Genomic DNA, 22,500 nt, shown 5'->3' on the forward strand with positions numbered 1-22,500 from the left:
CAGGAGACGGAGAAAAGACGACAGAATAAAGAAGCACAAACACGACATCCATGTGTGAAATCAACATCATCCAGCTCAGAGACGAGAGTCCTGCCGGGTTCCTCCATCTATATTCACCTCCACCTCTCTTTAAATCGCCCCCCCCCCCTCTGGCTCTGTACCTCTCTCTAGCATCAAATTCAATTTCAAACAAGCCTGTCTGGCAGAGTGAGGCCTTGTGATAAAAACAACACCTGAATGTAGTAACGGGCATTTTGTGCAGCTCAGATTCATTGAATTCACTTTTTAAATGTGAATTCCTCATGAACCATATTGAGAAACTGATGATGGTTTTTATTAAAGCATCTGGTGCTTTCAATGCATTTAGTCTTGATTTCATTATCGTTGTGTTTCTTTTTGCTCTTTTGTTTTGTTCAAGTGAATTCAAACCACAATATGAAAGTATAGTATTATTATAATTATTATCTATATTATTATTATTATTATTATTATCATATTGATTTGATCTCCAGCGTCCTGCAGCAGAGCCGGATGATGATGACGACGCTCTTCATCACCTTCTGCTGTCCGACACAGTTTCTCTCTTTAAAAAGAACAAAGACTGTGTGATGAAGGGAAGGCGCGACACACATTAACTTCACTGTCAGAATACCCACAATGCAACAGTTTCATCAGCTTCACACACCAGGAGAATCACATCTGAGGATTTCTCTCTTTTCACGCTGCCACCAAACACAAGCAAGAGTTTCTTTTTCAGTTATAAAATGTTCTGCTGCGCACGTGTTGCTCAAAAATAATCACATTAAAGGGATTTTTATCTTTTCATCTGTTGTGACGCTTCAGTTGAGCCTGGAAATATAAATCAGACGGGATTCTCCTGCGATCAGGGCGTCCCTGAAGGTTTCAGCAGGAGGGAGAACACATAATGACATAATTGATTGTTTTCTCCACTGCAGTTAATCAAATCAATAATTCACACTTAAAATGTTTAATTTCTTTTCATGGAGGAAGCGACGCCTGGAGCGGAGAGCGTTCACACTGAACATGATCAGTTATTACAATCTGCTTTCTCTGGACTTAAATACTAATGTTTCACCTCATTACTGCGAAACAATTACGAGCTGTAATGAGACTCAAGCTGTTTGTTGTAGGACTGAATGAAAAACTGCTCGACACTCCGAAATGAAAGAGGTTTATTTTGAAGGACAGAGCTGTTCTGAACACGTCTGGTAACTTTTTCATCCCGTCAGGAAATCTGGTCTTTTGTTGCTTTCAGCAAGAACAGATTTGATCATTTGCAGGTGAAAATACTTTGAATTGTGCCGGTTAAAACTGGACAGAATGTGGTTGCATTTTGATGCACAGTTAGGACCCACTTCACACCGAAATACAGTCACTTAAAAGAAAATCTCCCCGAGATGTTTCTTGTGTTTTGAGGCTGCTCCAGAAAGCACAGATGTCTTCAACTCTGTCTTTTATGTCTTCATTAAAACTGGTGGATGTGGATCTGGATGTTCACTGGTGTGGGGGGAGGGTCCACCAGTCCACAAAGTCCTGGATCGGTTCTCTGTATCCCCTGTCGTCCCCGTCTGCGATGAGGCCGACAGTTGCAGAGTCATCAGAGAACTCCTGCAGGTTGCAGCTGGCAGAGTTGTGTGTGAAGTCTGCAGTGTAGACGGTGAGAGGTCTGAGGTGGTGAGAGGTCCACTTTGGTTTCTCAGACCTTCTGAGTAACGTAGCTAAAATATAAAGAGGAAACGCCGGGATGTCACCAAAAGGTTGAGCCTCCGGATCGATTCTTTGTTCCTTTGACCGCTGGAGGTGTTTGACCATCTCAGTCTGAGGTTGGATTGTTGCTGTGCTGCTGACTGTCGCTGTGTTTCAGCCTCTGGAGGGACGACGAGGTGCGTTTGATTCTTCTGTCCTCAGTAATGACGGCCTGAGCACTCTGGGACCTATTAGAGGGAAGTGGAGCAGCAAAGCCTCATGGGAAGAAAAAGATGCACACGCACTTTGTGTTGTTCTGTGTTTTCTCAGACACACTCGCACACATACAGTATATATTCTCATATTCCAGCTCTGTCTTTTTAGTTTGTCATGTTTCTCTATTTTAGTTTCGTATCTGATTTAGATTTTTAGTTTCATTCAAAAACAAAAATTGTAATCTAATTGTTGTCATGCGTTTTGAGGTTACAGCTGTGGCATCGTTGTGTACAGTTACCATGGTAACAGTCCAAATGTTGAGTTTACTGTCACCAAAGACTGAAGAAATCAGCAAATAAACATCTGAGACTCAAAGGGATTCATCGATCATCAAAATAGTTGCCGGATCAACTAATCGATTATTCCACTAATGGTTTCAGCTCCACTGTGAGTCCTGGAAGTTTATTATTAAGTGTATATTTTGAAACGTGTGTGAAGCAGCAGACGGTCAGCACTTTCTGTTTCCTCCGTCTGTCCCAGCTGGAGACAGTTCTGAGGAGAACTCTGACTTCAGATCAGCTCGTGGTTCCGGGCGAGTAACGCCTGCGCTCCACGTGTCATCATCGGCTGATTGGATCCAGGAACACAGAAGTCATTGATTAGCCTTGACAGAACAATTAGAAAGCAGATCAGACGGCGGCTGACGCTTCAGTTAATCTGCTGGATTTAATCTAACCGTCAGTCGGAGACGACGCGACCTGTCGGAGGCTCCTCACCTCGCCGCTTCACTGAAACTTTTCTTTCAAGTTCATTCTTGACTCTCTGTTACCAACTCATCTCAAAGAGCCACTTACTCGCTTTTCAGAGCTTTCAACCACATCTAACAGCCATTCACGATCCTAGAAGTGTATTCACATCTTTTACCTAAAGTACTGATACCGGACTGAGACGCCATCCTCTGTCTGATCATTTATTATCATTATTATTATTATTGTTGAATATTTCATTCCATTTTATTTATGTATTATTATTGAAATGCTTTAATCCTGGTTCAACCATGTGAAGCACTTTATTTTGAAAAGTGCTGTATATCTGAAGTTTATTATTATTATTACCTATGTATCATTATTATTAATATTATTATTATTATTCTGTTCCCATTGGCTTGCAGACCTTTGACCAAATGAGGATTTTGTGGCTCCAACTGACATCAAGTCAAACTCCAGGATTCAAAGTGTCCGTTTAGAGACGTGAGGAGGACGAAGACCTGATCAGAGGAAGCTTATCGATCTGTGTTCAGACTGGAGCCGAACCTGCACCACAGCCTCTCTGTTCACTACGGTCATTATTATTATTAGTATTATTATCATTATTATGGTAAAAACAGCAGCGACTCACCGATGAAGCCGAGCTGAGAAAACTCCAGGATCATCCACTCCTCCGACGGCTGCTGCAGAGCAAAGTTCTTCATGGTGGTGAAGTAGTTCGGACGAGCGACGATGTCGTCCTCCAGCTGTAAGAGAGAGAGAGAGAAGCACTCAGATTCTTTACTTCACGACGAGTCCTTGAGGGTTAGGGTTAACGAGGTTTAAGCGGCGTAAAGAACCACTGATGTGGACCGTTGTGGATCTCTGGCGTCAGCATGACACGAGCTGGGCGGTCGTTCACGTTACGCACTGATTCTAAATCAAACGTCTGTGTTGAAGATGTGGCGTCTCGTCCTGTTCGTTAGTCTGCTTTCTTTTGTTCCTGCTTTATGTTCCTGTTTTATTTGTTAGTGTTCTTTGTGTTTTGACTACCTGTTTTTTTGAACACCTGTTTGGATATTTTTGACTCTCTCTCTCCGTCTTTTCCCTCCTGGATTATCTGGCTGCTCCACTGTTTTGGGTAGAAATACTCAATACAAGTAAAAGTCCTGCATTTAACTCCCTGGATCCAAGGCAGGAGACACATGGAGGTATGAGGACTTGTTAATAAATCAGTTACCTGAGACCACAAAACACCTTCTGATCTCACGGCAGCCCTCAGGTCTGCAGAAGACTTCCTGACAGACATTTACATCCTCCACTTTTGTCCCAGAGGAGTCGACGCGGAGTAATTACCTCCTCCACCTCCACCTCCACCTCCTCCTCCCGTCACTACACACCACCCGGGATAAACTTAGGTGTCAACACAGCGAGTCTGGCTCTGTGTTCCTGTCAAAACGCTTTGTGTGGGAGCAACCGAGGCTCCGTCACCGCCGCCGCCAGCAGAGATGATGGTGGTGAGATTGCTCCATCAGTGGAAAATAGCCAGAAAAATAACCCGGTTCAGGAGAGGTGCGTTCAAGGACAAAGCTGCAGATCACAACAGCCCTCGACATAAAGAGCCTCGATCACACCAGGAGGAAGAACAACTAAACATTCATCTCCAGAAATCATTTCAAGATTGAAAACGACTGAAAACCTTCCTGGAAACAGTTTTCAAGCCGAGAAGACGCTGCTCACTCCTACTGAAGAGACTCCTTTTCATTTTAACTGCGACAATCATGACGGGAACTGATCTCAGCCGTCTGTCACAAGATAAATCTGAAGATTAACATCAACGATAGGGAGGGAAGAAGAAGAACTAACTGCTCTGTGTGACGTCTTAATCTGAAAACTGTTCAAAAGCATTAAATGGAAACACTCAAGTAAAATTGTACTTAAGTACAGAACTTGAGTAAAAAGGTTTTAAGACCTGACTATCTTTCGAGGTCAAACTCTGAACGTGAACAGTGACGAGTCTGAGTTCACTGCAGCTGTTTGTTGTGATTTTAACATTTTATTATCCGGCTGAATGTCTTTATTCTGTCACGCTGTGATGTACAGACATAAAATCTATTCTGAGGAGGAGCACCTGAACGCAACATTTTACTTTTACTAAGAAAATCTATTTAATTAATTTGCTAATTTATTGACGATGTTACTGCTGTATCCATTATGTGTTATGCTCTCTGTCTTCAGGTAGGAAGGTGACTCCGTCGACTTTATCAGCCCAGTTCAGTTCAGTTCAGGTCCTGGTCTAGTTCTGAGATGAGTCAGAGTCTGCCGTCTGTTTCTTCTTCTTTTCATCTTTAAAGGGAACAAAGACTGTGTGATGAAGCCACAGAGACACCTCCATTAACGTCCCCGTCAGTCTACCCACAATGCAACAGTTTCATCAGCTCCACACACCAGCAGCAGAATTACATCAGAGACACTTTTCACTTTAATGGCCGTCCTGATTTATTAGACTCGGTGACATCAGCCGAGTCCCAGACGTGAAAGTCTGCTGAACTTTTATTTTGTTAATGTGCTGAAAGAATCGTAAATTCAGGCTGTAGGAAGCACCGAGGTCATGTTCTCCATAACCACATGAAGAGGGTTACACACACATTACATACAGACGCCAGCTGAGAAACACTATTTGGTTTAATTCAAATGATTTCGTCAGCCACCTGTTGTCACAACATGAGTGTCTTCATTTGCACCTTTAAAATGTGATCTATACTGTTGAGCTCAATGAAACTCAACACTTCCTGCCGATGTTTCACATTAAAAGACTGCCATGAAAGGCAGGGATTAGTCCTTTCTGCTGCTGGAGGGCTTTTATTGTGAAACATTTGTACAGAGTTTCCTACCTGGACGTAGTAAGTTCCTTTAGTCTGAGCGTACATCATCAGGAAACAGTAGTCCAGGTTCTGCTTCGTCCTCCACCTGAGGAAGAGGAGGAGGAAGAGGATGATGAGGAGGAGAAAAACAATGGGGGGGGGGGGGGGTAGCAACAAGCAGGAGGAAGAGGGTGGGAGGAGACAAAGGACACACACACACACACACACACACAGTAAGCTATAATAACAGGCTGCTCAGTGGATAATCAGAAAAATGCCACCAGGGACAAAAGATTCAATGAGCCATGAGATCACACACACACACACACACACACACACACACACACATAAACCTGTAGATGAACGATGTGTGTTATCAGCTCTGAGTTCACGAGTTGAAACATGAAACATATTCACCAGCTTTAAAAAATCAGAATTAATAACACGAGCAGAAAACAAGGAGTTCCACCTGAAGGCAGCGAAACTTCTCTCGAGTCACGGTGAAGACCAGGACACGACTCTGAACTCTGAGTCACAGCGTCCGGTTCAAAGAAGTTAAGAATGATTCAGAGACGTTGGAGACAGTTTGGATCTTCTCTGAGGACAGCGTGATGAGAAGCGACAGATGTTATCAGGAGGAAGTGATGGAAGGTAGACTCATGTCTGATAACGTTATTATTACATCATATCATTGTAGAAGTTAGTGCACGACCTCGACCTGCTGGTGGAAACACTGACTGGACACGGACGCAGCTCTTCCTTTCTGTGCATCACTCAATGTATTTGCATCCAGAGGAGGAGGACGTACTGTGGAGATGCTGAACACACTGAACACTGTTTCTGTTTCTGTGGCAACAAAAACACATCAGCTGACATCAAATATCAGCTGTTTGTCACACGAAGATTCGAAGGATTGGAGTTTTAACAGCAGACGATGCATCCTTCAGCCTGCGAGACGGAGAAACACCAGAAACTGCACAAAGCAATCAGCGGTGAATTGAATCAGTGTGTATACAGACGAGGTTCAGTAAACAGCTGAGCAAACACACACACACTGCTCGATATTTACAGCAGGCGAGGCTGCAGGAAACTCAACACTCAGGTGTTTCAGATCACGCAGGACTCCACAGACCAACGGCCTCCGTCAATAAAGCTGTTTTAACTCCCTGAACTGAGTCTGACAGGAGAAGAAGACGAAGATGAAGAGGAACTGAGATCTTTTCAAACGTGTTGTGACTGAGCTCATGTGAACAGTGAAGAACATGACGTGTGACCCTTAAAACAGGCAGAAGTATCAGAGGACGGCCTTTGTAGACGTTTATGTAGCATGTGATGAAGACATGGCGTCTAACCCCCCCCCCCCATCGTCTCTTTGGCTTTATTGTACCATAAATAAACACCGCCCCCCTCCTCCCCCAGCCTCCGCTCATCTCCTCACACAGCAGTTTATCCACAGTTTAAAGTGTTTTTTACTACAGGGAGTCAATAGCCTTTTTATAATCCCTCTGAGGCCCAAAACCTCAAAAAGTCCTGGAAAATAGCTTTTTATAGGAGAACCCCCCCCCCCCCCCCCCGCTCTGTCCCCCACCCCCCGCTCTGTCCCCCACAGCCATCCGCGTGGTGGGGAAAGTCAGCTGATCCTCCACCCAAATCTGAGCTTCAACAAAATAAAGAGCTAAAACAGCCGCAGCGTGACGGCTGACGTCGAGCTGTCAATCACTTCATCAGAGCAAGAGGTCTCTGAAGGCCGCGTTGTGGGGGAGTCACTGAAGGCTCCAGTCCTTCAAAGTAAAGTTCAGCTCAACACAGTCAAGTTCAAACTCGCCTGTAGTGAGTGAAAGTGATGTGAGCTTCACAACATATATATATATATATATATGTTGTGATATCTACGCCAATAAATAATAAACTAACTACCTCTTTGTTAACTGAAATCAGGATGTTTCTGTTTTTTTGTATCTTTTTGTTTTATCGTGTTTTATTATTTAATTTTCATTTTGAAGGGCAAAACAAAACAATTAATAGAATGAGTAAATTAATCATTGTTCTATTTCAGTAATAAATGAGCACTAACTGTTTACATGGAGCTGCTGCAACAACATCAATGATAAGAGATTCATTTAAAAAGACGTCGACGTGTTTTGCTCGTCCTGCTGCTCGCTTCCTCTTCCTGCTGATTAACATGCGAGGTCCATTCTGCTGTCAGAGAGACCACCAGAGTCCAGAGAGGAAACCTTTAATTCTCCTCGGAGACGAGCTTTACATATTTAAACCCTCTCACGATGAATCAGGAACATTTCCTTCCAGGCAGCCACTGGTTTCTGTTTCATTTCTGTACAAAACAGTTTGCATTAATCAGCATCAAGAGACCAGAAGGAGACTTGGACTTGGACTCAACTGACACTCGACTAGAAACTTAGTGTGAACGTCACTTCCAGCAGACAGAGTTGTGACTTTGACGGATTATCTGTCTCTCTGGAGGGACGGAAACAGACCTCAAAACTTCTTCTGGAGAAGGAAAAGCTCTCGTGATCTCTATCTGAGCCAAAGGTGCGACTTCACAAAGGAGAGAGGAAGAAGACGATGACACGATGAAGAGAAATGTGTTCGCTCAATGCACGACTCGCTTCTTCCTCCTCTTCCTCAGCTGAGATGTGACAGTCTGTCTGGCGGTTCAGTCCCTCCTTCATACATTATGAAGCACAGAGTCTTTAAAACCTCCTCTCATCCCTCCAGACTCCCTGCAGGAGGAGAGCATCTTCAGAGGCCGCAGGAGGAGTTTTAAACTGTTTCTTCAGAGGAGGTGGAGGAAAATAACTCAGCACTAACCAGACAGGAGGAGGAGGAGGAGGAGGAGGAGGAGGAGGAGGAGGAGGCTTTTCATTTAAAGCCCTTATTGTTTTAGTTCATTTCATTTGGTCTTTCAGCCGAACCACTGATGCTCTCTGGAAATAAATATTTGATGCAACAAGAGGAAACTTAAATCATAAGACTGGCTTTAACTTGTAGTTTATGGACAGCGTGAATGAACTTCTAGATTCTGAGTGGAGCTGAACGGACATTCATGTCTTCACCACAACAAAAGATGGCCGACAGTCCAAAGTAGGAAGGAGGTGTTTGGAAATCACGTTAGCTGCAGTGAAGCTAGCAACCTCTGCATCATCCGGGACACCTGAATAATCCTTCTCTGTCTCTCTGTCTCTGTATCTGTCTCTGTCTCTCTGTCTGTCTCTGTCTCTGTATCTGTCTCTGTCTCTCTGTCTCTCTCTGTGTCTCTGTCTGTCTCTCTGTCTCTGTCTCTCTGTCTCTGTATCTGTCTCTCTGTCTGTCTCTGTCTCTCTGTCTGTCTCTGTCTCTGTGTCTCTGTCTGTCTCTCTGTCTCTCTCTGTGTCTCTGTCTGTCTCTGTCTCTCTGTCTGTCTCTGTCTGTCTCTCTGTCTCTGTCTCTCTGTCTGTCTCTGTCTGTCTCTCTGTCTCTGTATCTGTCTGTCTCTGTCTCTCTGTCCGTATCTGTCTCTGTCTCTCTGTCTGTCTCTGTCTCTGTGTCTCTGTCTGTCTCTCTGTCTGTCTCTGTCTGTCTCTCTGTCTCTGTGTCTCTGTCTGTCTCTGTCTGTCTCTGTGTCTCTGTCTGTCTCTCTGTCTCTCTCTGTGTCTCTGTCTGTCTCTCTGTCTCTGTCTCTGTCTCTCTGTCTGTCTCTGTCTCTCTGTCTGTCTCTGTCTCTGTGTCTCTGTCTGTCTCTCTGTCTCTGTCTCTCTGTCTGTCTGTCTCTGTCTCTCTGTCTGTCTCTGTCTGTCTCTCTGTCTCTCTGACGGGACGTGGTGCCGCAGGTCTGGTTGGTGAACTGCTAACTGTTAGCTGAGCTCCACTTTGACCTGGCGTTGGGTTTCTCTCCGACAGAGGAGGGAAAATAAACGCAGCTTCTTCTGTTGGTGTCGAGACGGCCGCTCATTCACAGGTCAAAGGTCACAACGTGGATTTATTTCACCTCCTCGGGCGGATCCTCAAATATCCGCCACATTTCCCAGTTTTAAATCCTGGAGTGTCCAGGCCTTCATCCTTCCCTCCTTTAACTTTCGGTATCTCCCCTCCTCTCCCCCCCCCCCCCTCCCCCTCCTCCTTCCTCCTTTGTTCACCTTCTCCCCTCCATCCTCCATCGTCTTTCCTTCCTTTCTTCTTCCATCCTTTACCTTCCTTCAATCCTTCCCCTTCTCTAAATTCCCTCCTGTCCTCCTTTGTGCACCTCCTCCCCTCTCTCCGGTGTTACCACGGTAACAGGGCCAAAGGGGCGGAGCAACAGTTTATTAACTAAAATAGTGTGTGTGAGCGTGTGTGTGTGTGTGTGTGTGTGTGTGTGTGTGTGTGTGTGTGTGAGTGTGTGTGTGTGTGTGTGTCTAGTTAGCTTGCTCACTGTGTTTCAGAGCCTCATGAATTAGCCATGACAGGCTGACAGAAGCCTGGGGAGCTGTTTAATACACACACACACACACACACACACACACACCAACTTTCTCTGATTACTGGAGCTGATAAATCACACACACCCACAGGTAAGACAGTAAGTGACTGTGTGTGTGTGTGTGTGTGTGTGTGTGAGCTTTAATTATGATAAACTGAACTTATTTAAATTCACTTTGAGTGAAACAACTTGTTTTATTAGTTGTTTCATTCAAACAACTTTAGACTACCAAGAGGGCCCGAGGTCCCCACAGACCCAGACTACCAAGAGGGCCGAGGTCCCCACAGACCCAGACTACCAAGAGGGCCGAGGTCCCCACAGACCCAGACTACCAACAGGGCCTTGAGGTCCCCACACACCCCGAGGTCCCCACAGACCCAGAGGCCCCCACAGACCCCGAGGTCCCCACAGACCCAGAGGCCCCCACAGACCCCGAGGTCCCCACAGACCCAGAGGCCCCCACAGACCCTGAGGTCCCCACAGAACCAGTTTACTGTGCAGCAGTTGGTTTTTAGTGATTTAATTCTACATTTGTAATGATTACCTTGTGATGTTGTTATCTGATTTACACATTTACACCTGATGACCACTGAGCAAACTCTGATGAAGACCATGAGATGCAGTTGAAAGCTATCAGACAGGTTAATCAGTATGATTGTTGCCGCAGTAACTAGTCTTATTGTGGTGGAGTTTCATTTTATTTAAAGGCTTTCACTCTTTAACCACCTTTAGAAAGAAATCTGTCCAGGAGATCCTGTTACTTTAATGATAATTAAAATTATATTAACCACTTTAAACGGCTCGATGTCTTTAAACCTGCAGAAGAACAAAACTGCGTATCAGCTGCTCCACAAACAAACTTACATCCCTCTGACTTATGAAGTCTGTTTAGTTTCAATGACTCTCCATTAAATCCTCATGTTTCATTTAAATCCATGTTTATATTCTGAGCAGAAAGCCGACCGTGGACCAGACTGCCAGCAGATGTCCAGCTGTGACTCTCTGCAGATATTTCCTGTTTCCTGTTACGTGTTTCAGATTTTTATTAAAGGATGTGTTTCATCTGATTACAGTGTGAGTTTGTTGATCTTCAATCATAACTGGCTTCAATTAATCAGAACGTCACATCCAAAATATGGAGGTCCAACAAAATGTTATTTCTTCCTAAAGTCTGTGACTTAAGACAGAAACACACAGCAAAGTAACTAAGTACATTCACTCAAGTACTTTTTGAGATACTTGAACTTTGAGTTTCTAATGCTACTTTCTACTTTTTGCTCCACCACATCTCAGAGGGAAATATTATTCTTTTACTTCACTACATTTATCTGGCAACTTTAGCTACTTTACAGATACAATAGGTAACCTTAAATACTACAAAGATCTGAATACTTCTGTCACCTCAGTCATGATAAAAATAATTCAGCTGTCAGATTCATAACAAAGAATCTCACACTGTGGGGTGAGAAATACATCGATGATTGAACGGTTTCATGTTTCCTACGACAACAAACAACCTGCTCGTTGTAATAAATGAATATTGTTGATCATCATTCAAAAAAGACACAAGAACCTTTAGAAAAGTATCTGAAAATAACACACTGACGTACCTGACTCTCTCCTTTGGGTCTCCGAAAGACTCTCGGAGTCGAGAGAAGTCGGGGTAGAAGTGGACGGACGGAGAGACGACCTCCAACAGACCCGACTGGATCTCTGCTGGAAAACTGAGACACACGAGGTGTTGTTAGATTATTATTATTATTATTATTATTAACATTCAACACAATGTCTCTAGACAGGCAGACAGAAAGTATTTTAAAACTAAAGAAAAACATCAGAAGTAGAAAGTAACTAAGTACATTTACTCAAGTATTATACTGGAGTACAATTTTGAGGTACTTTACTTGAATATTTTCACGTTATGCTACGAATACTTCTACTACACTACAATTATCTGATAGCTTACAGATAACTTGCAGATTCAGGTTATTAATACAAAATATAATCAACTAATATATGATGAGATTTTATTACAGATTAAAGTTCCTGCAGAATATAAAGTCATTCAAATGAGCTGCAACATTAAAGTGATGAACACATGAATGCATCAATAATATAATATATATTAATCTGCATAATGAGTACTTTTACTTTAACTTAAGTAAGATTTTGAAGTATTTTTACACTGCGGTATTAGTACTTCAGAGAGGGAAGGAAAGAAGAGGGATGAAGAGAAGAACAGGAGGATGAGAGAGAAGGGAAGGAGAAAGAAAGGAAAACATAAAAACAGAAGAAGAAGAACAGAAAAGCAGGAGAAAGGACAGGAAAAGAGGATGTAGAGAATGAAAGATGTCGGTGAGAGGAGAATGAAAGAAGGAGATGAAGAAAAGAAAGAGTAAGGCAGGAAACTGATGAGAAAGAAGAGGCAGAGTGGAAAAAGGAGGAGGAAGAGAAGGAGAATGTGGATGTAGAGAAGATGGGGGAGGAAACAGGAAACAGGAAATGGAGAAGGAAAGGAAAAGATTGAGGAAGGAAAAATCACTCGTGATCTTTGAGTGTAGAAATGTTTTTATAAAAAGGTTCCTGTTGCTGACACAGTTTATCCTGCAGGCTGAGTGTGTGTGTGTGTGTGTGTGTGTGTGTGTGTGTGTGTGTGTGTGTGTGTGTGATAAATTAATCATGCAATAACATGCTGCACTTTGACTACAAGCTGTGAACAATGGCACACGCACACACAGCTGTTCACACACAGCAGTGATCAAAGGCTGCCGAGTACGAGCCGACATCAAACACAACACACACACACACACAGAGGAAATGAAGAATCCCCTCTCGGGTCTGTTGCCATAGAAACGGCATCCCATCATGCAGGTGGACTTACAGGCGCTTCAGGTTGTCTGCTACACTGCTGGCATACTGCTGGTCAGCCTGAAAACACACACACACACACACACACACACAGGTGTTATTGTGACATCAGCAGAAGTCCTGACCCCGCCCCCGGGAACAGGTGGGGATTCTGGTGTAGTGGGCACTCTCGGTACTGCAGGTCATGTGACGCACACCGACACAAACAGACTTCAAACAATCATCAGAAAATGGCTCCTGATCGGAATTTCATTTGTTCCAATAACATTTGAAAAGTCTGAGGAGCCAACAGGAAGTGGCTCAGCCAGAAGAAGTGGTCCGGAAATGGTCCGGAAGTAGTGCCGATCGGGTGCAACACATATATATATATATATATATATATATATATATATGTGTTGCACCTGATGACTGGTGAATATAGATAGAGAAAACAGAATAAATAGTGAGGTAGTATATGAACAGGTGAAGCAGGTCCAGGTTTCAAGTCTCTCCCTGAGTGTCTGACCCTCAGAGGGAAGAGTTGAACAGTCTGATGGACACAGGCAGGAATGATTTCCTGTGTCGCTCTGTTGTACATTTGGGAGGAATGAGTCTGAAGCTGCTCTTGTGTCCGACCAGTACGTCATGGAGAGGACGTGAGACATTGTCCAAAATGCCCCGCAGCTTGGACAGCGTCCTCCTCTCTGACACCACCGTCAGAGAGTCCAGCTCCACCCCCACAACATCACTGGCCTTGCGGATCAGTTTGTTGAGTCTGTCGGAGTCCGCCACCCTCAGCCTGCTGCCCCAGCATGCAACAGCATAGAGGATAACACTGGCCACCACAGACTCATAGAACATCCTCAAACAACAGTCCTGCAGTGAGTCCCCCCCCCCCCCGTGACGGCTATGATTCCTTCAAACTGCTTCACAGAGGATGTAGTTTGTAATAGATTACGTTTTGTTATACTAACAGGTGTTTCTATTATTTTGTCCACCCCCTTCATATCAGTGAGGACAGACGCGGCTCCCAAACACAGATTAGTTTCCAGGGCAACAGATGGTTCAGAGTGCCTTCATCACCAAACTTATGGAGGGCGGAGCTTCTCCTCAGTGTTCGTCGTTCATTACCCACACACACACACACACACACACACACACACACACACACACAGACTACTTCTCACACACACACACACACACACACACACACACACACACACACACACACACACACACACAGACTACTTCTCACACACACACACACACACACACACACACACACACACACACAGACTACTTCTCACACACACACACACACACACACACACACACACACACACAGACTACTTCTCACACACACACACACACACACACACACACGCACACACACACAGACTACTTCTCACACACACACACACACACACACACACACACACAGACTACCTCTCACACACACACACACACACACACACACACACGTGGTAGACTGAGATCATCTGAATATTTTAGTTTTTTCTGGACCAAAACAAAACACACACACACACACACACACACTTGTTCCCACTCTAACATCAACAACAACTTGAGCAATCGATGACATCAGAGTTCATCCTCCTGCTCGGCCAATCAGGGCGCAGGCGGGCTCCCTCTGGAACCCAATCATCTGGCTCTGAAGGTCGCCGCGAGGTCACACACATGTTTCCACCAGCCTGCCGGTCTCTGCAGAGAGTCTGTGGTTTGTTTTGGCGTCCTGGAGGTGCCAGCTGGGTGGAGTTTACCACAGAGCTCGGTGTTAACGAGGAGCAGACGCAGTTTCGAGCTGCTCGCTGAGGATGTTTCTGACTTTCTACTGACACTTCTTCTCCTTCACACTGACACCGTGACACGTCTTCACAAAAACAACCGAGCCTCATGAGATTTCTCTCCTGCGGCCAGAAGCCTCTGAAACAGCCTAAAACAAGGTCCAGACGGATCAGTTTTACAGAGCGAGGTGGTCGGTTTTGTGTCGAGCTGCAGGAGTTTGGTGGAAAATAAAGCTCCAGCTAACAGATTCACGAGCTGCAGCTAATAGAAAGCTGCTGCATCGTGTTTGTCTCTGAAAACTGAGGTCTTTCATAGTTTATATCAAAACCTTTATATCATTCTTCATAAATCGACTGTACATAATAATGTACAAATAATATGATCTCATTAACGTCACTACCTGAAGAGAGGAAAGTTATCTGGACAGCGCATGGTGCTGAAATGAAAGTCTAATAATCTTAATAACACATGTAATTAATACAATATGGCCTGTTTGACCAGAACAGATTTGTGTCATCTACAGTACTTTCATTTAAATGTACTACAACTGTACTACAGTAATTTCACTTCCTGCTGCTGTCATATACAACCCCAAACACTTTTATGAATCAATATTATTCTGAAATGAATTCAGAAAATGCTGAGAATGCGTTCCTGCACTCCCCACAGTCTGAGCAGGAGCTCATCAGGCTGCACAGATTCAGGACATTTTTATTCTTTGGTGTTGAAGACGATCTACAGTCCAGCAGTGTCTTCCTGTCGCAGTCAGTTTCATTTCCTTTACTCACATATTCTCTGTGTTCATTTCTTCTGCTGCTCGGAGACGTTTTCATTTGTGTCTCCATTTGTCGTCTTATCATCTTTTTTCTTTTTCCTCCGGGCTGATATAATATTTAAAATCCCCTCAGGGTTTTTGTTTTTGTCTCACAGACTCAGTCTCCTTGCTGATGGATTGAGACTGAACTCAAGTTAAAACTGAGCTCAGCTCCTCCTTCAGTCTGACTAGAGACGTGTTGGATGTTCAGGTTTAACGTCCTGAGATCTTCGTGGACTGAAGAATTAACTCATCACACGTTGTCTCACAGCTGTTTGTTTCTGCAGATGAAGAACAAGCAGCGAAAGCACTTAAAGCTTTTAAAGTGGGGAGAGGTGTTCCATGAATTTTACATGACTGAAGGATGTTGCACTGAAAGAGCAGAAGAACATGTGACGTTACTCAGCAGGGCGACAAATCCACCGAGCCCCCTGCAGATCCACAACACACTCTTTATTTCGCATGAACAGATCTGTGATCATAGCTGCTCCTCCTGAGCAGGAACATCTACAGTGTCATGTCTCTGTTCTGCTGAAAAACTCCTGATAGGACACCAAATAAGGGCAGCAGGCCTGCAGGTGAAGCAGGACAGGGTTTGACAAACTGCGAGTAGGAAAGAGGTTGAGGACGAGGACAGGTAGCCGGCTTCCAGACCAGGCAAACACTGAGGTCATCAGTCCAAATTCCCCAACAGACCTGATCAGTGTCCTAGGAGGCTTGAGCGGTTAAAAGAAAGCTCGACAAGATGGGGGACGTCATCTGCAGAGCAGAACGTGATGGACAGAAGAGAAAAGGCAACCGGAGACAGAGTGTCTGATCCAGGAGAGGAGGCAGCTCATGAAGCACTGGCCTTCACCACGGCCTTGGAAGTCATCATCAGAGCCTCCAATTGGGTAGTGGGTGGCTGAAATCTGGAGTCTTTGTACCACCCATCAGGGCCTGCGTGGACGACATGACGACCATAAGAACAAAAGCATCACAGGGGCCAGAATGAAAATCAAGGCATCCAAATCAAGAAGCAACTCGGTAGTCAAAGGCAAACTGACTAGCCCAATGTTTCAGAGAAGCCAATCAAACGTCTTGGAAGATGCTATGACTCAAACTTAAAGGACACAAATCAGGCGCAAGAACTTAGGCAAGAAACCATCAAAGGTCTGGAGAACATCGACTGATCTATGCTGCCCGGCAAGCTGAGAATCTGGTGGTTACAGTTTGGACCACTACCCGGCTTAATGTGGCCACTGATCACGTACAGAGAGTCCTCACAAGAGCCGAGAGGATGCAAAGGACAATCAGGTCTCATGTGAGGAAATATGGCTGCCAGGTCTGGTGGCCAGAGCTTCGTGAGGTTCAGCCGGAGCCTCGTGTGCAGCTGAAGGAAACCCTCCTGGATTTTGCAGGTTTGAGTTCAGTTCTTCACCCAACCCAACAATTCGCTGTGTAAACCTGATCCACAGACAAAAAACAAGGAGAAACATCTCATCGTCCAAATTTAGATCTCCTGTTAGGCTCCCATGATGCTCTCCTGCCTGTTACAGAGAGACAAAGTCTCTTGTGGGAAGTTCACAGTGTTTTAATTTTAGCATCATTTATAGCTGAGTCAGTTAGCAGGACTTGGGCCAGGGCGCTTTGGCCAATCCTGACGCATCATTCATCATGAGGTGGCATGAGTCCAGTGAATAGGTACGTCAGCAGACCGTCTGACCGCCTGTCGCTGGTTAATTACAACACAATGATGGTGTGGAAAACATTTGCAGACTATAACCAACAATGAAATAGTTATAGTCCCCAACAGATGCACTATTTCTTTTTAAACATGAAACTATATATTTGTGAGGTGTTTTTAAAGATTGACGTCACAGACAGGAAGTCAGGCAGGACTGACAGGTTGTTGGTTTGAGTCTGAACATGAGGTTTAATGATGAGTTATAAAAATAAAGGTTCATATGTTCAAATAATAACAACAGATGAGAAGCTGCAGCACTGACACAGCTCAGTGTGTGACCTTCATCACTGTTACTGCAAACACACACACACACACGTGCTGATGTGTGGTAAATGAGAGCATGCATACCCTTCACACTAATGTAATTTCACAGCTTAAATGTTTCAGTGCACACACACGTCATCATTGTTTTACTTCCCTGCAGCAGTGTGAGGTTAGCGTTAGCACAGAAGCTAAGCACTGACATTATCACTCTGTGTGTGTGTGTATCATTAGCTAAACCACTGACCTTTAGAAAGCATGCAAGGAAGCACATACATCATCACACACTCACTCTAACGGCCAATTATCCACACACACACACACACACACACACACACAGTAACACACACACAGTCACACACACACTGACCTCTGCGATGAGGACGACGATGACGCAGTCCTCCTTCTCGGCGGCACTGAGCTCTGACATCAGAGAGCTGAGCGTGTCGGTCAGGTAGGAGTGGACCTCCCTCTTCACACTGGGAACCCCCATCACTATGGAGACTGCACACACACACACACACACACACACACAGAGGAGATTTTAAACCCGAGAGCTCCTCTAACAGCAGAGAGTCTGAGCGGTGATGAAAGTTTGAAGAATGAGCAGATGGAGGAGAAGCTGCAGAGAAAACAACAGATGAACACTGGTTTACATTCAGAGGAAGTCGACAGGAGGGAAGAGATCCACACAGATCGACTACACATCAAGCAGCAAGCAGTGAGGAGGTCAAAGGTCACGGCAGCCCTATTAAACCCTGATGCAGTGATGGTGTCACGCCGTCACTACGGGAGTCTGTTCGGACATGTTTTACTTCTTTGTTGTCGTGTCAGTTTTTGGCTTCGTGCCGCCTCTCGTCAGTCTGTGTGCAACTCAGCTTTAGTGTTTGTTTGTTTGTTTATACACCCCCCCCCCCCCCCGACACTTTTAACTGCACCCCCAGCCCAGAAAGGCTGAATCCCTGGTCCAGAAGGCTGGCAGGTTGTGGTCAGAGAGTCAGGGAATGTCGAGTGTTTCCAGGAATTGCACGGAGCCGACAGCTCCAGTAACAGTGTGAAACATTCCCAGCAAACACAGAGCGTCAGCAGGTGGTTCAGGGGGCTTTGGAGTGTGAAATATTCTACTTAGACACAGAACCAGCAGGTTAGGGGGTCTGGAAGTGTGCAGCATTTCTAAAAAATACGCAGAGCCGGTGGGTAGTTTAGGGGGCCAGGGAGTGTGAAATGGTCCAAGCAAATATACACATCAGCAGGCAGTTCAGGGGAACTGGGACTGTGGAATATTCCCAGTAAATACACAGGGAGGCCAGGGGGGTTTAAAAGTTCCCTGTAGTTCAGAGGGGCCTGTAGGTGTACAATAATCCCAGTAAATACATAAAGCTGGAGTGAACTTCAAAGGGCCTCTGCACTACACAGAGCCAGAGCGCAAGGTACACCCAGCTACTACACAGAGCCGCTGGTTAATCCATATTAATGGGATTGGGCAGTGTTTCCAGCAAATACACAGAGCCAGCAGGTAGTTCAAGGGGACAGGCAGTTTTTAAAGGCCGGAGGGGGGGCTGTAGGTGTAGAATAATCCCAGTAAATACATGGCCGCTGGTTAATCCATATTAATGGGATTGGACAGTGTTTCCAGCAAATACACAGAGCCAGTGGGTAGTTTAGGTATCCTGAGTGTTGAGCTCTCTCCACTTAGTTCTTCTTTACTGTTCTTTTCGTTCCCATTTTTGTTCCATCAATTGCACCAAACACTTCCTTCCTTCCTGTTGGGGTTTCAAATTAAAAGCCCTCCAGTGGCAAGAACTAAAACCAAACTGAGACAAACCAGACTGAACCGCGACAAATGAGGACGAGTCAGAGGCCAAAGTGTGAAATCTGGCAAACAGAAAAAGAAAACAAATAAATACACACACACACACACACACACACACACACACACACACACACACACACACACACACTCATTTACAAGCCTCTCTTTCCTGCTTTAACCAGATTTTCTCTACTTGATGTTCCGGAAAAAAACACTTTGTGCTGAGCCTGTTTTGTTTCAAAAGCTTTACATATAAATCAGATTTGTCACAACACACACACACACTCACACACACACACACACACACACACACACACACATACAAATAAATACAAATAAATATATATACATTTCTTGTTGTGTTTTATCTCTCTGTCCTTTGTGGCACCATAAAGCACTTTCTGTCCGACTAACCTGTTTTACTCAAAGTGCATCATAAATACATTTGACTGCACTCACACACACACACACACACACACACACACACACACACTCACACACACACACACACACACACACACACACACACTCACACACACACACACACACACACACACACACACACACACACACTCACACACACACACACACTAATATCTCATGTGTTTGTGTGGTTTTATCTGTATTTATGCAGAAAAAGCAGGCTTGTAAGGAAATGGTTTACTAAGCAGAAAAAATGCTTTACAAATAAATTAGACTTGACACACACACACACACACACACACACACACACACACACCCACACACACACACACACACACCCACACACACACACACACAGTGACCTTGGTCCAGCCTGGTTGGTCGTAGCAGTGTGTTTTACTCTCCAGGGGATGTGGAGTGTATCAGGGGGCCTCAGTGAGCTATTTCCCCAGGGAAGGTGCATTGTGCCTGGGTTGCTGGTTCTGTTAGCTGCCCCGGGCCCGGAGTGTGTGTGTGTGTGTGTGTGTGTGTGTGTGTGTGTGTTTTCTTATTTTCCAATTTTAAATGATTTTTTCTCTTTTTCCGCTTTCAATATGTTAAATGTATGTATTAAACACAGTATACATTAAATGTTTATTATTCTAATATGTATTTATTGTTAATATAAAAAGGTGTGACTGGTAGGTGTGTTTGTTTTTACCTCCGGTGCGTCCCTGTCCCAGGTGCACGGCGGGCAGCAGGCTGTCCTCTCTGTTCAGCAGGTGAGGAAGATGATGGAAGATGGAGGGAAGCTGCAGGACGTTTTTACTGCTGCTCACATTCCACAACTTCAGCCTCGTCTCCTCTGAAACAGAGACCAGGTGAGACCAGGTGAGACCAGGTGAGACTAGACCAGGTTAGATCCAGAGAGAGGGAGCAGGTTAGACTGGGTTAGAAGAGATTACACCAGGTGAGACCAGACTAGATGAGGTAAAACCAGATTAAACCAAGATTGATCAAGTGAGGACAGATTAGATTCATTCAGCCGTTAGACCAGAGGAGGTTAAATTCAGCCAGTTAAAACCAGATTAGACCAGGTTAAATTACATGTGACCCAGGTAGATCAGGTTAGATCAGATGTGTTTCTGCTCTCCTCTGTGCACACAGATTAGACCAGGTGAAACCAGGTTAGACTAGATGAGACTACTTAAAATTAGATTATACAAAATTGGACCAGATTGAATGAGACCAGGTTAAACCAGGCAAAACTAAATTACAGATGAGGCCAGATTAGATTTATTCTGGACTACATTAAAGCAAGTCTGACCAGGTGAGACAAGACTAAAACCAGATTATAGCAGACTGGACCTGGTTAGACCTCCACTGACCGGAGAGGCTGCTCCAGGTGCGGTTGATGTCTCTCAGCGCCTGTTTCTCGGCGATGGCCCTCTTGATCTCCTCCAGGACCAGATTCAGCTCTTTGGAGCGCCGCAGGTTCTCCTGCTCAGCCGAGTGGAGGCGCTCCCTCAACGCCAGGAACTCCCTCTGGTAGATATCCACCACATCTCCTGCAGACGAGGAGACGAGGTTATGAAGGCTTTGGTTTGTTTTGGAGAATATGTGACACGAAGAAAGAGAGCGAATGTTCCAAAACCATCAATCAACACAGTCAACAAGGAGCCGAACAACCATCAAACACATCAGATCCCCAGTTCCTACAGCCAGTTAATACAACACACACCAGGTTGGACCAGTTAGAACCAGTTAGAACCACATTAAAACCAGTTAGAACCAGGTTGAACCATGTTAAATCAAATGAGACAGAGTGAGATCTGGTTTAGCCTGAATGTATCTAAAACCTGATAAATTATTATTATTATTATCATTATTATTAAAACTCATCAGTGAGCCTCACTGTGGCACTGGGTCACATGTTCCTTCATCACCATGAACATCTTCATCTTGACTCAGTCCCACACACACACCGTCCTGCTGCCACAAACACTCACTAGAATGTGGATTCATCCGCCGCTGAAAATAGAACCCAACAGATGCACTATTTCCTCCTGTTAGTTTGATAAAAACTCCAGCGAGCAGCTGTTGGAGGGGACGACTGAGCCTTTTGAAACATGAAACTATATATTTGTGAGGAGTTTTTAGAGATTGAATACACTTGATCAATAATTGAAGTTTGACTGACTCGTCTCTCAGCCAGTTGAAGTATCTGTGGGGGTTTCTCCTTCTCAGCTCCACATCCTTTGACCAGATTAGTATTTTCTGGATCCAGACAGATGACGGTGTTGAGAAGTGAAACCAAACCTCAGGATTAAACTGGTTCCTGCAGAGATGCATCAGTTCCATCCCCGGACATGTGTTCATATCGTCTGCACGTCTTTTTTAAAGCTCTGGAGATTTCTGATTGTAGTGACAGAAGACAGACGTGACGCTGTTGGACATTTAATCTGCGCGTGTCACTGATTTATTTCATTGATTTATCGTTCCATATTTTCTATTCCTCCTCATTACTGTGTGACGGACAGAAAGAGAGACAGATTTAGGCTTCATGGGATTACAGAGAGAGAGAGCGCATGGGGCTGAACCAGCTCGTCCTCATCAACAGGTAGAGAAAGACGAAGACATAATCTGAGTGAAAACATGAATATAAAACGCTAAATCCTTCATCTGCTGCAGCAAACATCACCCATCATCCCTCCATCATCCCTCTGTGAGTTAATGCTGTCTGAAGGTAAATCTGCAGTAATCCCTGTAGACCGACACGCAGCCGTCTCCGTCCACTCGATTCAGTCCATTAACTTTAACATGATGATGTTTATCAGGCCAC

General features: G+C 44.6%; 1 protein-coding gene across 1 annotated transcript in view; it reads right to left on the reverse strand.

The window, feature by feature from the left end:
- Nucleotides 1-22,500, reverse strand: part of mgat4b (alpha-1,3-mannosyl-glycoprotein 4-beta-N-acetylglucosaminyltransferase B) — a 73,395-nt gene that overhangs the window by 15,726 nt on the left and 35,169 nt on the right. The window contains exons 2-8 of the mRNA XM_070913390.1: nt 21,047-21,226; nt 20,380-20,523; nt 17,814-17,947; nt 12,871-12,917; nt 11,600-11,713; nt 5,564-5,639; nt 3,322-3,436 (exon numbers count right to left, since the gene is read on the reverse strand). Coding sequence (XP_070769491.1) covers nt 3,322-3,436; nt 5,564-5,639; nt 11,600-11,713; nt 12,871-12,917; nt 17,814-17,947; nt 20,380-20,523; nt 21,047-21,226 — 810 coding nt within the window. The remainder of the gene's footprint in view (nt 1-3,321; nt 3,437-5,563; nt 5,640-11,599; nt 11,714-12,870; nt 12,918-17,813; nt 17,948-20,379; nt 20,524-21,046; nt 21,227-22,500) is intronic.

This window comes from Enoplosus armatus, chromosome 10 (assembly GCF_043641665.1).
Source record: "Enoplosus armatus isolate fEnoArm2 chromosome 10, fEnoArm2.hap1, whole genome shotgun sequence".
In the NCBI taxonomy this organism is placed as follows: Eukaryota; Metazoa; Chordata; class Actinopteri; order Centrarchiformes; family Enoplosidae; genus Enoplosus; species Enoplosus armatus.